The 13,876-nt window shown below is 40.1% G+C and overlaps 1 protein-coding gene across 1 annotated transcript; it reads right to left on the minus strand.

Moving 5' to 3' along the window:
* Window positions 1-366: 366 nt before the first annotated feature.
* Window positions 367-7,294, minus strand: LOC307154135 (beta-galactosidase-1-like protein 2; the record flags this gene model as incomplete). Its single annotated transcript, XM_079898905.1, has 11 exons — window positions 367-631; window positions 756-836; window positions 1,955-2,092; window positions 3,651-3,735; window positions 4,006-4,067; window positions 4,677-4,758; window positions 5,321-5,413; window positions 5,510-5,618; window positions 6,303-6,398; window positions 6,979-7,047; window positions 7,131-7,294. Coding segments are annotated over 11 exons (1,244 nt in total), but the record flags the coding sequence as incomplete, so codon positions are not given.
* Window positions 7,295-13,876: the final 6,582 nt, after the last annotated feature.

Below are 13,876 nucleotides of genomic sequence, written 5' to 3' on the forward strand. Positions count from 1 at the left end.
TACCAGGCTAGTATATTTAATGGTAGGCCTAAAACTATGTAAACTGGGTAAATGGAAGCTCAAATGGTCATGCGCATGCTTGATGTGCGAAAACCAATGAGGTTTGTGCTCACGTACCAAGTAAGCACAGTTTTGCTTCTGTTTAACATATTTAATGAGCTCTGTATAAGTATAGTACATTGATCAATGTTTATGTGAATCTGTTCATCATATAAAGTTTCTCTTCAAAAGACTTGGTTTAAACTTCTCAATTCATATGGATTATGTTTGCAATGTCTTTATAAACTTTTTGAAGCTTGAAAATTGCTTTGGATATGTGAATTTCCAATGGAGGGACAAAAAATATGAGACAAATTTAAAAAATGCATTTGTGTTCCGAAGATGAACGAAAGTCTTGTGGGTTTTGGACATAAGGGTGAGTAAATTGATGACAGAATTTTCATTTTTGGGTAAACTATCCCTTTAAGGGAAGTAAAGAAGTAGAAGACAGAATGTAATAGTGTGATATGATACATTGTTCTTACTGTTTCTGCACACTGAAGACTCTCCCATAGAGAAATGTAATGAGAAACAACCACTGGCTCATATGCTCTTCTGCTCTGCACAGCTGGCGGCTCTGATATCGGCTCCTCTGTCATAGATAGAGACAGACCGAGATTAAGAGACAAGCAGAGAGGGATGGAGAGATTCAGCTCCATATATACATTTTTAAAATAGCAGATTATGTAATGAGGGCCCACAGTGTAGAAACGTACTGTTGTAGGTGCTCAGCAGGTTTCTCAAGAGATGATACTTGGTTGTATAATCACCGCTCTCAGTCAATGGAGCATCAAAATCTAAAAGAGACAATGTTTAAGTGCCAATAACTTTAAAAACACAGTTACAATACCCTTAGAAAGTTTGGGGACAGTAAGATTTTTTAGACTTTTGAAAGAAGTCTCTTATGCTCACCAAGGCTACATGTATTTGATCAAAAATACAGTAAAAACAGTAATATTGTGAAATATTATCTGCTTAAAAAATGTGATGGCAAAGCTGAATTTTCAGCATCATTACTCCAGTCTTAAGGGTCACATGACATGATCCTTCAGAAATCATTATAATATGCTGATTTGGTGCTCAAGAAACATTTCTTCTTATCAACATTGAAAACAGTTATGCTGCTTTAAAGGGATAGTTCCCCCAAAAATGAAAATGTTGTCATCATTTACTCTAGAGCTGTGAAACGATTAATCACATCCAAAATAAAAGTTTGTGTTTACATAATATATGTGTGTAGACCAGGGTTTCTCAAACTCGGTCCTGGAGGGCCACTGTCCTGCAGAGTTTAGCTCCAACCCTGATCAAACACACCTACTGTGAGTTTCTAGTGATCCTGAAGACATTGATTAGCTTGCTCAGGTGTGTTTGATCAGGGTTGGACAGTGACCCTCCAGGACCGAGTTTGAGAAACCCTGGTGTAGACTGTATAATTATTTTGTATATATAAACACACACACATGCATGTATATATTTAAGAAAAAGGTGTTATTTATATATAAATATTTATATTTATATATAAATTTTATATAAATATATACAGTATATACATGCAAACATTTCTTAAATGTATACATGCATGTGTGTGTATTTATAAATACAAAATAACTATACACAGTCTACACACACATATATTACATAAATCGCGATTAATTGTTTCACAGCCCTAATTTACTCATCCTCAAGTTCTTCCAAACCGGCCGAACACAAAAGAAGATATTTTGAAGAATGTCAGTAACCAAACAGTTGATGGGCCAGATTGACTTCCATAGTATGGAAAAAAATACTACTATGCAAGTTTGGAACAACTTGAGGATGAGTAAATGATGACAGAATTTTCATTTTTGGATGAACTATCCCTTTAATATGTACATTATAATTGTCCCAGTGGTCATGAATATTAAAACTACAGAACCGTAGCTGCTCGTCTCTGGTTTGTAGGTGTCCGGGTAAACTGCGCCGTTCATGAATCCAAAGTTGGTTCCTCCATGAAACATGTAAATATTTATGGAGATGCCACGATCCAGAAGCTCTCGCACTATAGAGATCATTTCTGTCATAACAGAAAAAAAGCAGACACATTATGGAAGATATTAGCACCCGAGATACGCCCACAAAATTACTTGCATTTCGCGCTTGATACTTGCGTTTCAGGGCTGCGTTCTCCGAAACTACCTTAACGCTACGTCGTTCTTAAGTTGTACCTTAAGAAGTACCTTATCGTTAATACGTGGTTTCCGAAACCTTCTTAGTTAAGTATACCTTCTGTAAGTCATACGTTCGTAAGGTTGGTCTGGAGCCTCTTAGCTATACCTTATCGCTGTTGACGGTTCATACCGCTAGTGGCCACCACTACGCAAAAAGCTTTTTTACATCGCAGTTTAATTACACATAGACAATTTTATATGAACATTTAATATAAAATCTGATTTAGTATTAAAATTACATTTTTACTTTACTTTAAAATTTTACACATAAAATACTTAAGTTGTTATAGCCTACACCCAGTGTATGGAAGTGTTTTCATTAATAAAGTTTCCATACACTAATGGTTGTTAGCTTTTTTAATTACTATCCTAAGGCACATCAGCTGGCGAACCATTTGACAGAAAAGGCTTAGGAGTCTATATAAAGAAAGATGAGTTTACACAAACTTTATAGCTATGGCAGCGAGACAGCGAGTACTTGTTTTAAATCAAAGACGGCGCCGTCCGCGGAGCCAGTTAGTGTATGTCAACTACATGGCTGGTGGATAATCAGCAGCATACGTTGTGGAGAACATTAACACACTTATGGCCGTGAGGGTTTGGGATTGCAAAATTAAAAACACATACTCATATTTATTTCTGCATGTACATATTTCAATGAGTCCCGATAAATGCAGTTTGTACTATTTCTAAAACGCTTCTTTATAAATAACATTGTTTTCTCAATACTTTACCTATACCGCTGTGAAGGAAAGAGCGCACAATCATCGAGGCATCGATATCAACCTATTCAGCGCCTCCACCATGGACAGCGCCTGCTAAGGTCGAACTTAAGAAGGTTTACCTTAAGCAACATCCTAAGGTATAGTTCGGAGAACACACGTAGGAAAGGTATACCTGTAGTTAAGGTGTACCTTTTGAGTCTTCGTAGCGCGCTAAGAGACAACGTTATCGGAGAACGCACCCCAGGTCATTATACACATTTATGTCCTCATAAACTATATACAAGAACATACACACACTAACAGCAGGCCCTGACAGGAGGAGGACAGAGTAAAGGTACACAGGACCTACAATTTCCACACTTTTATTAGCCCCGGGTCCAGTGGACCCGAACATCCTGTGTGTAATATAAATGTGTAGGGGGGGGTGTACAGTGTGTTTTCATTGAAAATGTGTTCTGATATATATTCCTCACAGAAAATGAGCCAAGGCCAATGAGTCTCAGTTTGAAAAAATAATTAATTGTATAATTTTTCTTTTGATAAAAAATGAAAACGGGTCCAACAGACCCGAACACCATACAAGGGTTAAAGGCAGTGCTTATTCTAGGTGGTTTGCTCCCACTGGTAAACCGTCTGTGTCCATGTCTACATGCCCACTTTGATGAGGCAGATCCTATACCTTGCGCAGAGAAAACATGATGAGGTTCTCCCCAGACATCAAACCACCCGGACCAATACTCCATCACCATCAGCGGCTTCTTCGGCTGCGGCACAGAAAATGCTCTCAGACATGTTCAGATCTCTTTTTTGCTGCTTATATGTTGTAGGTTATTTAGTATTTTATATAATCAAGTACTATTTGTAGGTATTTCATTGTTCATTAAGCCATATTTCTTTATCATACATAATCTTCATAAAGTATAGGAGGTTTTACTTCGACTGTAATTATAGCAGATTTAAATGCAGATATGGCCATTTTAACAAAGTAAATTGATGAATACAATTCAAAATGTGAAACATTGTAAAATACTGACCTGCATTTCTGCTAACTGCTGTACACCATCTGACAATCTCTGCAGGTTCACTGTCTGCAAGACTTTTAGAAGAAGTGAGAACAATTCAATTTAATCTGTGGAAGAGGAACTTTACTTACCTACACCACTGTTGAAGGTTTAGGGTCAGTAAAATTTATTTTTTAAATAAATGTATCAGCAAGGATGCATTAAATTGTTCAAAATAGTTCAAAAATCAATTTCAAATAAACTGTTCTTTTGAACTTTATATTCATCAAATATACTGAAAATACATCTAATACGGGTTTCCACAGAAATATTAAGCAGCACAACTGTTTCCAACGTTGATAGTAATTAGAAATGTTTCTTGAACACCAAATCACATTTCTGAGGGATCATGTGACCCTAAAGACTGGAGTAATGATGCTGAAAATTCAGCTTTGCATCACATAAATTAATTACATTTTAAAATATATTACAATAGAAAACATTTTTTTTTTGATAATATTTTTGCTCAAATAAATGCAGACTTGGTGAACATAAGAGACTTCTGTCAGGAAGAATCTCTCTGACCCCAAACTAATGAACAGTAGAGTAAACAACATATCGCATTGATTATGAATATCACATTATTAAAAAGCAATGAGAACACTCAATAAATAAATGGATATATAATGGAGGTAAATGGTTACCTCCATCCACCCCTCCATATTTTAACCCTTCATGGCTATCTGATGTCATAAGAAACTCAGAGATTCCCCGGGACAGTAACGCCTGTTGATTTTCAGAACAAACTTTATGTATAAAAGAAATGGATTACCATATTGCAGAGTAAAAGATAATGATTTAATTTCATTACATGGGCCCTATTTTAACGATCTGTATTTATGCCTATTTTTTCACATCTTCATGGACAATGATTTCCCTCGTGTTATAATATTTTTCCTTGTAATAATTTATGGTTTTCTAAAAATGAAAACTGCTGCGTCTGTGTGTAGATGAGATAAGCAAAGTGCACACGCTACATTGATTATGGCCAAGCATGCGCCCCTAAAATAGCATATGAATAACATGCGCAACTAGGACTTTAGACTAGGTTTTTCCTGGTCAGTGGCGGAATTGTTTTCTAAACCTGCAAAATAGCACCAGGGAACGTTTGCGCCGGAACACGGCTCCTCTTTTCGCTGAACCGCCCCCGGGAGCGCAAGTTCATTTCCTAATTTACCGATGTTTGTCTGTGGAGGGAAAAGTCCGCTATGCGCGGGTGCAAAATAGGAATGATACATGCTTCTGTGTACAAAGTCAATTGCGCTGGGTGCAAGATAGGGCCCCATACCTCTTTGATGAACAACAGGTATTTCTCATCCTTCGCATATAAACCATATTCATTCTCTACTTGAACAGCAATAACAGGGCCTCCGTTCTTAAACTGCATGGAGAGCAATGGAGGCAATTTCAATACAATAATTAACAATTACATTTATTTAATAATTTTCAACAAATAAAATAGGTGAAAAAAAGGCACCTGGAGGGGTGTGATTCTCGGAATCAGATTATCAAAGTACGAGTTCACAGCACTTGTGAAACCAGAGTAGGTCGTTCTTAGTTTCATTTTCTTATCTTGCAGCAGCCAGCTAATTAAAACAAGATAAAAAAAAATATTACTAACACAAACCTGTGATATTAAACCTCTGGTGCTGTTCTTTTGTATTCCTTTTTCAAAACTGTCGTTTTTTGTTGTTGTTTGTTTTTTACTTCATCAAAATGCTACGGAACTTGGTAAAGGTTTTGGCACTTGCTGTGTGAACACACACAAAAAAATCATGGACATGAATTCATGAAAAGGTTAAATGGTCCTGTTTTAGAGTAAAGTGTGTTTGACAAATATATTACAGATTTCATATATGAATTTTATAAAATATTTAATATTTCAACTTTTTTCAAGTTAATTTTTGAAACTTTTTTCACTTCAGCAATAATCTGCCAAGAGTCATCTTTTTAAAAAAAGAGACCAAACTTAAGTCTGTGCTGCAAAGCATTAAAGATTTATGACTGTTAAGATGGAAAATTTCAGGTCCATACTAAAAACAATAATAAATGGATTATAACTACTGCATACATATAATTTAGTACCATAAAGTCCTCTTAAAATACAAAATATTAAATAAAAAATATTATCAAACTAAACATATAGTACATTTATTTCACTGAAATAAAACAAATGCGGTCATTTTTGACAAGCATGAGAACAGTACCAAAGACTAAAGCAAACAAGAAAAGATGAACACACATTCACCACACACACACAAATAACTAACCTTGGTAAACCGCCCAAATCCCACTCAGCACATATATATGGCCCTGGACGCAGAATCACCCAGAGGCCTAATTCCCCTGCGAGACGAATGTACTCCCTGTAAACAAAAAAAAAAAAAAAAGAGTTTGATAAACTGATGATGAGTACACTGGTGAAAACAGAACATGAAATGTTTATTGCTGAGGCAAGCATCACTGTGGCTCATACATGGCTGTGAGAGTTTTCAAAGCCAATCTCTAAGCATCTCTAAGCCAAACTTTGTCACTAATATTTTCTTCTTATTCTTAAAGTTCTTATAGGTCACATTTGGTGTCTTTAACTACTATGTACTTACATCAAAACAAAAATTCTTAGGTACAAAACCCCCAAAAAATTCTGGCAGTGAGGTTGGATTCGGGACGGGTACAGTGAGCTACAGGTTTGGTGGTATGGTTAGGTTTAAGGGTGGGTTAAGATGTAAGGGAAGGATCAACAGTGTAATTATAGATTATTAATTACAGCTGTAATTACATGCAGGTATTAAATATAAGTACAATGTAAAAAATATTGTGCACAACAAGTGCATTGTAGCAAATTATGAATCTAAATGTAGGTTCACAGAAGTTAAAGACACTTAATATAAAGTAGGAACCCCACCCCAAAAAAAGAAAAGAAAAAGAAAAAGAAACATCACTTACTCCATATCCAGCTGCTCCTGAAAGAGATAAACTCCTCTTTCTGGTTCATGCAGATTCCATGGCACATACCTGACAGACAGAAAGAATAAGACTCTTCAAGATGATTTTGAGAGGAAAAATAAACTGTCCTTAAACCCCTGTCATGGTCTTACGTAGTGAGAGTATTGAGACCACAGGCCTTCAGTTTCAGCAGCCGGTCTCTCCAATGTGCCCTGTGGACCCGGAAGTAATGAATGGAGCCTCCCAGGATCAGAAATGGTGCTCCCCTTAAAGTGAAGTGGGTCGAGTCTGCCCTGAGTCCCTCTCTTTTTGACATTCTCTAAAAAAGAACAACAAGAAGATTTTTTAAAAATTACAGAATATTTTATATAAAATACAGTACCTATGTTTACACTGGATATGAAAACGACAACACCATCATTTGTTGAAACATCATTTCAGTGTAATTACAAATATATATTCAATACATGACACAAGTTTCAATAGAAATGTATGTTTTTAAATTTATAAAGTATATTTTAGTTTACCATTTAACACAAAGACAACAGAAATAATAATGAAATTACACATAAAGATGTACTTAAGTTCAACTGATTGGATTTAATATAAATTTCAACTACGATACATTTTACCTTAATTGTAAATAACATGCAATTAAGTGTCTGAAATCATTGCATTTAATTCATATAATTTTAAAGCATATTATTTCTCTAATAAGTCCTACTCTTTTAAAATGTTTGCTTTTAACAAGGGTTAGTACTAGTAATGTTAGAACAATGAGCAATAATCCTTTAATTAAATAACAGACACTACAGATAACAAGACATATGTACAAATTACATATTAGCCAAACTAGGAGTCTTACCTTAAATAAAAAATAAATAAAATCATACAACGCAATTGCACTGGCTGTTATTAGGAGAGGAGCAGTATTTAAAGCTGTGGCCACTGTACCAGCTGGAGCAAAGGGAAATCAATGAAGCAATTTCCAGAATACACTGATACAAAGAGAACAATGCAAGCTTTGTTTCGAGAAGCAAACAAACATAGGTTCAATGTCATATTATTTGTCACGTGTTGCAATATAGTGAAATGGTTTTCTCTTGGTTATTGCCTACAATGCAACAATACCAACAACAAAGTTACAGTCCGTGTCTGTATGTAATGTATGTGTTTTATACTGCTTAAAAGCAGAGGTGGACAGTAACAAAGTACATTTACTTGAGTATACTGTACTAAAGTACACTTTTTGAGTATCTGTACTGTACTTGAGTATTATTTTTTCTGGAAACTTTTTACTTTAACTTCACTACATTTGAAAGACAAATATCATACTTTTTACTCCACTACATTTCTACGGTCCTTGAGTAGAAAGTAGTAATATCAGTCAGGGGATGATTTTGGTTGCAGGGGTTGCATTTTGGTTGGAAATTAAAGTCGGGTTGACGTCAACGTGAAAATGAAAATCAGGTTGATGTCAGAATCCAACGTCATCAACCTGATTTTCATTTTCAATGTTGGGTTTCGTCATCTAAATGCGAATTTTGTCATTGTTTTGGAGCACACTACCTTATAGATAACAGTGAGGCTAAAATATTCATACTAAAAGCCAAAAAACTTTAAATAGGGCACTATTTGAGGAAAAAGCCATTTGGGTGTCCGAAACCATTGTGGACATTATTGAGTGCACTTATTCAATCTCACATTCAGTCCTACTAGAACTGTGTTCTAGAAATAAATTTAATATTGAAATGAGGGTAGGTGTCAGGGATCCACCAGATCTGCACACTCCGCCCACTCGTTCACTCTCCCCGGAATACTGATTCACCACACCTGCACCTCATCATCACCTCATCATTCACTCCCTTTATATACAACCCCAAATCAGAAAAAGTTGGGACACTGTACAAATTGTGAGTAAAAAAGGAATGGAATAATTTACAAATCTCATAAACTTATATTTTATTCACAATAGAATATAGATAACATATCAAATGTTGAAAGTGAGACATTTTGAAATGTCATGCCAAATATTGGCTCATTTTGGATTTCATGAGAGCTACACATTCCAAAAAAGTTGGGACAGGTAGCAATAAGAGGCCGGAAAAGTTAAATGTACATATAAGGAACAGCTGGAGGACCAATTTGCAACTTATTAGGTCAATTGGCAACATGATTGGGTATAAAAAGAGCCTCTCAGAGTGGCAGTGTCTCTCAGAAGTCAAGATGGGCAGAGGATCACCAATTCCTCCAATGCTGCGGCGAAAAATAGTGGAGCAATATCAGAAAGGAGTTTGCAAAGAGTTTGAAGTTATCATCATCTACAGTGCATAATATCATCCAAAGATTCAAAGAATCTGGAACAATCTCTGTGCGTAAGGGTCAAGGCCGGAAAACCATACTGGATACGTATGGCATGGAGTACTTTCCATAAGATCATCTCAATGCAAATCAAACTAGCTATTAGGCTAACTGAAATAAAACCATGCCAATCTCTAGGTATGGTGAAGGCTATATGATGATGTGGGGCTATTTTAATTCCAAAGGCCAAGGGAACTTTATCAGGATGCATAGTATCCTAAAATATATGCATAAAGGTTGGATTTTTCCTAATTTTTTTAATTAAGGCATTAATTTCAGTTTCCAAAAGATGATTTTTTTATTCCTCTTTTTAGTCAACTTTAGTATGGGTGTCTAAACTTATGCATAGCACTGTATATACAGTATATAGACTGTACTGAATGTCATTTTTGTCATGTCATATTTACATTCGAAGCTTCTATTGAGGTTTTGGAATGAAGCTTTGATAGCTGTCATCATATTTTAGGCCGTTGATTATGGATGCTCCTTCCCCTCAAAGCACTCCCCCTCTCAGAACCTCGAAAAACCTCCATGAACAGCACTGTTCTCTCTACCTTGGTCACAGCAGACTTTTGATGGCACACCTGGTCAACAGCCTCAACAAACTTCTTCATCACAGTGCTGCTTCAGTTGTTGAGATAGATTGAATGATCTGTGAAGACCAACAAACATTTAAAAATAATTCTGAGTGTAACATTGATTTATTTTACATTTTAAAAACAAAATTTCATGTGGTTTCAGTTTGTAAACAGTGAAGTCAGGCTGGCAATTATCATTGTGCAATTTAACAAAATTATGACAATGCGCTTGGGTACATAAGGAAGATCTATATTCACCCAAGATGCCGTTTCACATACTTGAAGTGCCCAGTATGTCTGCAATCTGAGGTATTGTGAACTGTAGAGACAATAAAAACTGCAGTTGTTCAGGGGAGATGTGGCACTGTGGACACCCAGTATGTCCCCTAACGTGTGGAGCTTGATAACTGTCACATTCACCGTCTGTCATCGTCCTGTCTGCACTACACTTCCCAGAATCGTCCGTCATCATCACCTTCACCTGCACATCATCATCATCATCCTCAGCACCTGTGTTCACTCATCATCTCCTTCACCTGTTGTCTTGTCATTTTCTTGTCTCTGTGTATTTAAGTTCTCCCTTCTCACTCTTCAGTTGTCGGTCAATGTTTGTGTTAGCACTCTGTTTGTGCACTTGCACACTGTTCCGTGTATTCTTCAGTTTAAATAAATATTGAGTGTTTTGGATCTCTGCTTGGAGCTTCATCTTCTTCTACCCTGAGACGTTACAGATTGACCGACCACAAAAAGTAGAGGAAAGCTTTTAAGATGGGAATTCTCCTCACTCCGCTCACCCCAATTCACTCACTCCTCACCACCTTCCAAGACGGACGCCTTATTGAGGATTACGTCGCCGAATTCTTGGAGCTCTCTGCTGGGGTAAGCTGGGCAGATGATGTCCTTAAGACTGTCTTTTGGTATGGACTTGATGATCATCTGCACCAGTGAGCCCCAGCAGCCACTTTCCTGGGAACCTTTTTCGCCTACCTGGATCATGTGCTGTGGTTGAGTGGTTCAGCCTTCACCTTAGGTGAAGCTGAAGAGGACATCACCACTCAACCGCAGTCACCAGCCATCTTCACCACGCCACCCATCTTCATCCCGAGCTCCAGTCCAGCCGAGCCTGCACTTCACACCAGTCCAGCCGAGCCTGCACTTCACGCCAGTCCAGCCGAGCCTGCACTTCACGCCAGTCCAGCCGAGCCTGCACTTCACGCCAGTCCAGCCAAGCCTGCACTTAACGCCAGTCCAGCCGAGCCCGCACTTCACGCCAGTCCAGCCAAGCCTGCACTTAACGCCAGTCCAGCCGAGCCCGCACTTCACGCCAGATCTGCCGAGCCCAAGGCAGTATGCGTCTTGCCCGCCGCCCCTGAGACTGTGAGCGTCATGCCCGCCGCGCCTGTGACAGTGAGCGTCATGCCCGCTGAGCTAGAGACTGACAGTGTCATGCCCGCAGAGCTTTTGTTTTCTTTTATCCCGCTGAGCTTGAAGCTCCCTTTGCCGCTGGTTCCGTCCAGCTCAAAGCCCTCTTTGTCGCTGGTCCTGCCCAGCCCAGAGCCTTCTTCGCCGCTGGTCCCGTCCAGCACAGAACCTTCTTCGCCGCTGGTCCCGTCCAGCTCAGAACCTTCTTCGCCGCTGGTTCCGCCCAGCTCAAAGCCCTCTTCATCGCTGGTCCTGTCCAGCTCAAAGCCCTCTTCGCCGCTGGTTCCGTCCAGCTCAAAGCCCTCTTCGCCGCTGGTTCCGTCCAGCTCAAAGCCTTCTTCGTCGCTGGTCCCGTCCAGCTCAGAGCCCTCTTCGCCGTTGGTTCCGCCAAACACAGAGCCCTCTTCCCCACTGGTCCCGTCCAGCTCAGAGCCCTCTTCGCCGCTGGTTCCGCCCAGCTCAGAGCCCTCAGAGCCGCTGGTCCCGTCCAGCTCAAAGCCCTCTTCACCGCTGGTCCCGTCCAGCACAGAGCCCTCACCGCTGGTCCCGTCCAGTACAGAGCCCTCTCCCCTCGTCCCGTCTGCCCAGCTGGAGACTGTTCGCGTCCCATCTGCCCAGCCAGAGACTGTTCACGTCCCGTCTGCCCAGCCAGAGACTGTTCATGTCCCGGTCCCAGTTCTTGTCTCAGAGCCTGTTCCAGAGGCTTGTCTTGACGCCGTCACTCTCCCCAAGAAATTTTTTTGGGCAATATGTCCTCGCTGTGGCCACCCAAGGGCCCACGGCCACCAGAAAAGTCCTCTCTGCCGTGGCCGCCCGATGGGTCTTCTCCGCCATGGCTGCCCGATGGGTCTTCTCCGCCATGGCCGCCCGAAGGGTCTTCACCGCCATGGCCGCCCGAAGGGTCTTGGCCGCCCAAAGGGTCTTCACCGCCATGGCCGCCCGATGGGTCTTCTCCGCCTTGGCCACCTCCTCAGCCTGCTTCGCCATGGCCACCTCCTCAGCCTGCTTCGCCATGGCCACCTCCTCAGCCTGCACCGCCATGGTCTCCTCCTCGTCCTGCGCCGCCAGGGTCGGTGATACCATCCTGGAGTCTCCTGTCTGTCATCTCCCTGTCCATGCTCCGGTCACAGACTCCAGGATGCCCACCCCCCCTTCCGTGTTCTGCCTTCTACGGCGCGGTTCGCGTCTAGCGGGAGGGGGGAGTAATGTCACATTCACCGTCTGTCATCGTCCTGTCTGCACTACACTTCCCAGAATCCTCCGTCATCATCACCTTCACCTGCACATCATCATCATCATCCTCAGCACCTGTGTTCACTCATCATCTCCTTCACCTGTTGTCTTGTCATTTTCTCTGTGCATTTAAAGGGGGGGTGAAATGCTCATTTTCACTCAATCTCCTGTTAATCTTGAGTACCTATAGAGTAGTATTGCATCCTTCATATCTCCAAAACGTCTTTAGTTTTATTATATTTATAAGTGAAAGATTGACTGTACCGAGTCTTTCCGGAAAAAAACGAGCGGCTGGGGGCGGGCCGTGTGGGCGGTGTGCTATAGCTGTGCTAACTGATCTAACAACAACACAGAGAGACATTTGAAGTAGTTTACTCACCGTGACTGCTCGATCCTTAAGCATTAGACGATCTGCAAATAAGTCGATCTGGGCTTTGTTTATAAAACAATCATCGTCGAAATGCAGGGAACAAAGAGTCGTGCACAACCTCCGTTGATGCTTCGAAAAAACAAACTCCATCCACTATTCCCTTAACGCTGGGTTCTTTGGGAATCTGTGCAGGGTTGTCTTGCCCTGCCAACCAAAAACCCACTTCTTTGGTGACAGTGACTTCCCTAAAAGCCGAGCATAGCGCTTTGAGGGAACGTACTGCTTTCGCTCTCTTCTCTCTCTGGTCTGCGAGTGCGCGCGCGGCCGCGGAGAAGTGCCCTTAGGACCCATATAAGGAAATTCCGCTCTATCTTACGTAAGACAGAGCCATACTCGGAAAAAACTTTCCGAAACTTGTGACAAACCGGAAGGAGTATTTTTGGAACAAAAATACTCCTTCAAACGTACAACTTAACTTTTGAAACTTTGTCCATGTTTGGCATGGGAATCCAACTCTTTAACAGTGTAAAAAACTCAGTATGCATGAAACAGCAATTCACCCCCCCTTTAAGTTCTCCCTTCTCACTCTTCAGTTGTCGGTCAATGTTTGTGTTAGCACTCTGTTTCGTGTATTCTTCAGTTTAAATATTGAGTGTTTTGGATCTCTGCCTGGAGCTTCATATTCTTCTACCCTGAGACGTTACAATAACTAAGGGAAGCTGCAATAGAAAACAATTAATTAGATCTAACAATAATTAGTGGTTTGACATCCACTTTACTTTGACAGTTTTTTGACACTTTATCCAAGTATGCTTATTTTCAACTGTTACAACTGCATGATTTATACTTTTCCCTTACAGTGTGGGTACACTGAACATATTATTAAAATATATTTTATTCCTTGTTGGTCCTATATTCATTAAATGATTTCACA

The sequence above is a fragment of the Squalius cephalus genome (genome assembly GCF_949319135.1).
Source record: "Squalius cephalus genome assembly, contig: scaffold_107, whole genome shotgun sequence".
Lineage (NCBI taxonomy): Eukaryota > Metazoa > Chordata > Actinopteri > Cypriniformes > Leuciscidae > Squalius > Squalius cephalus.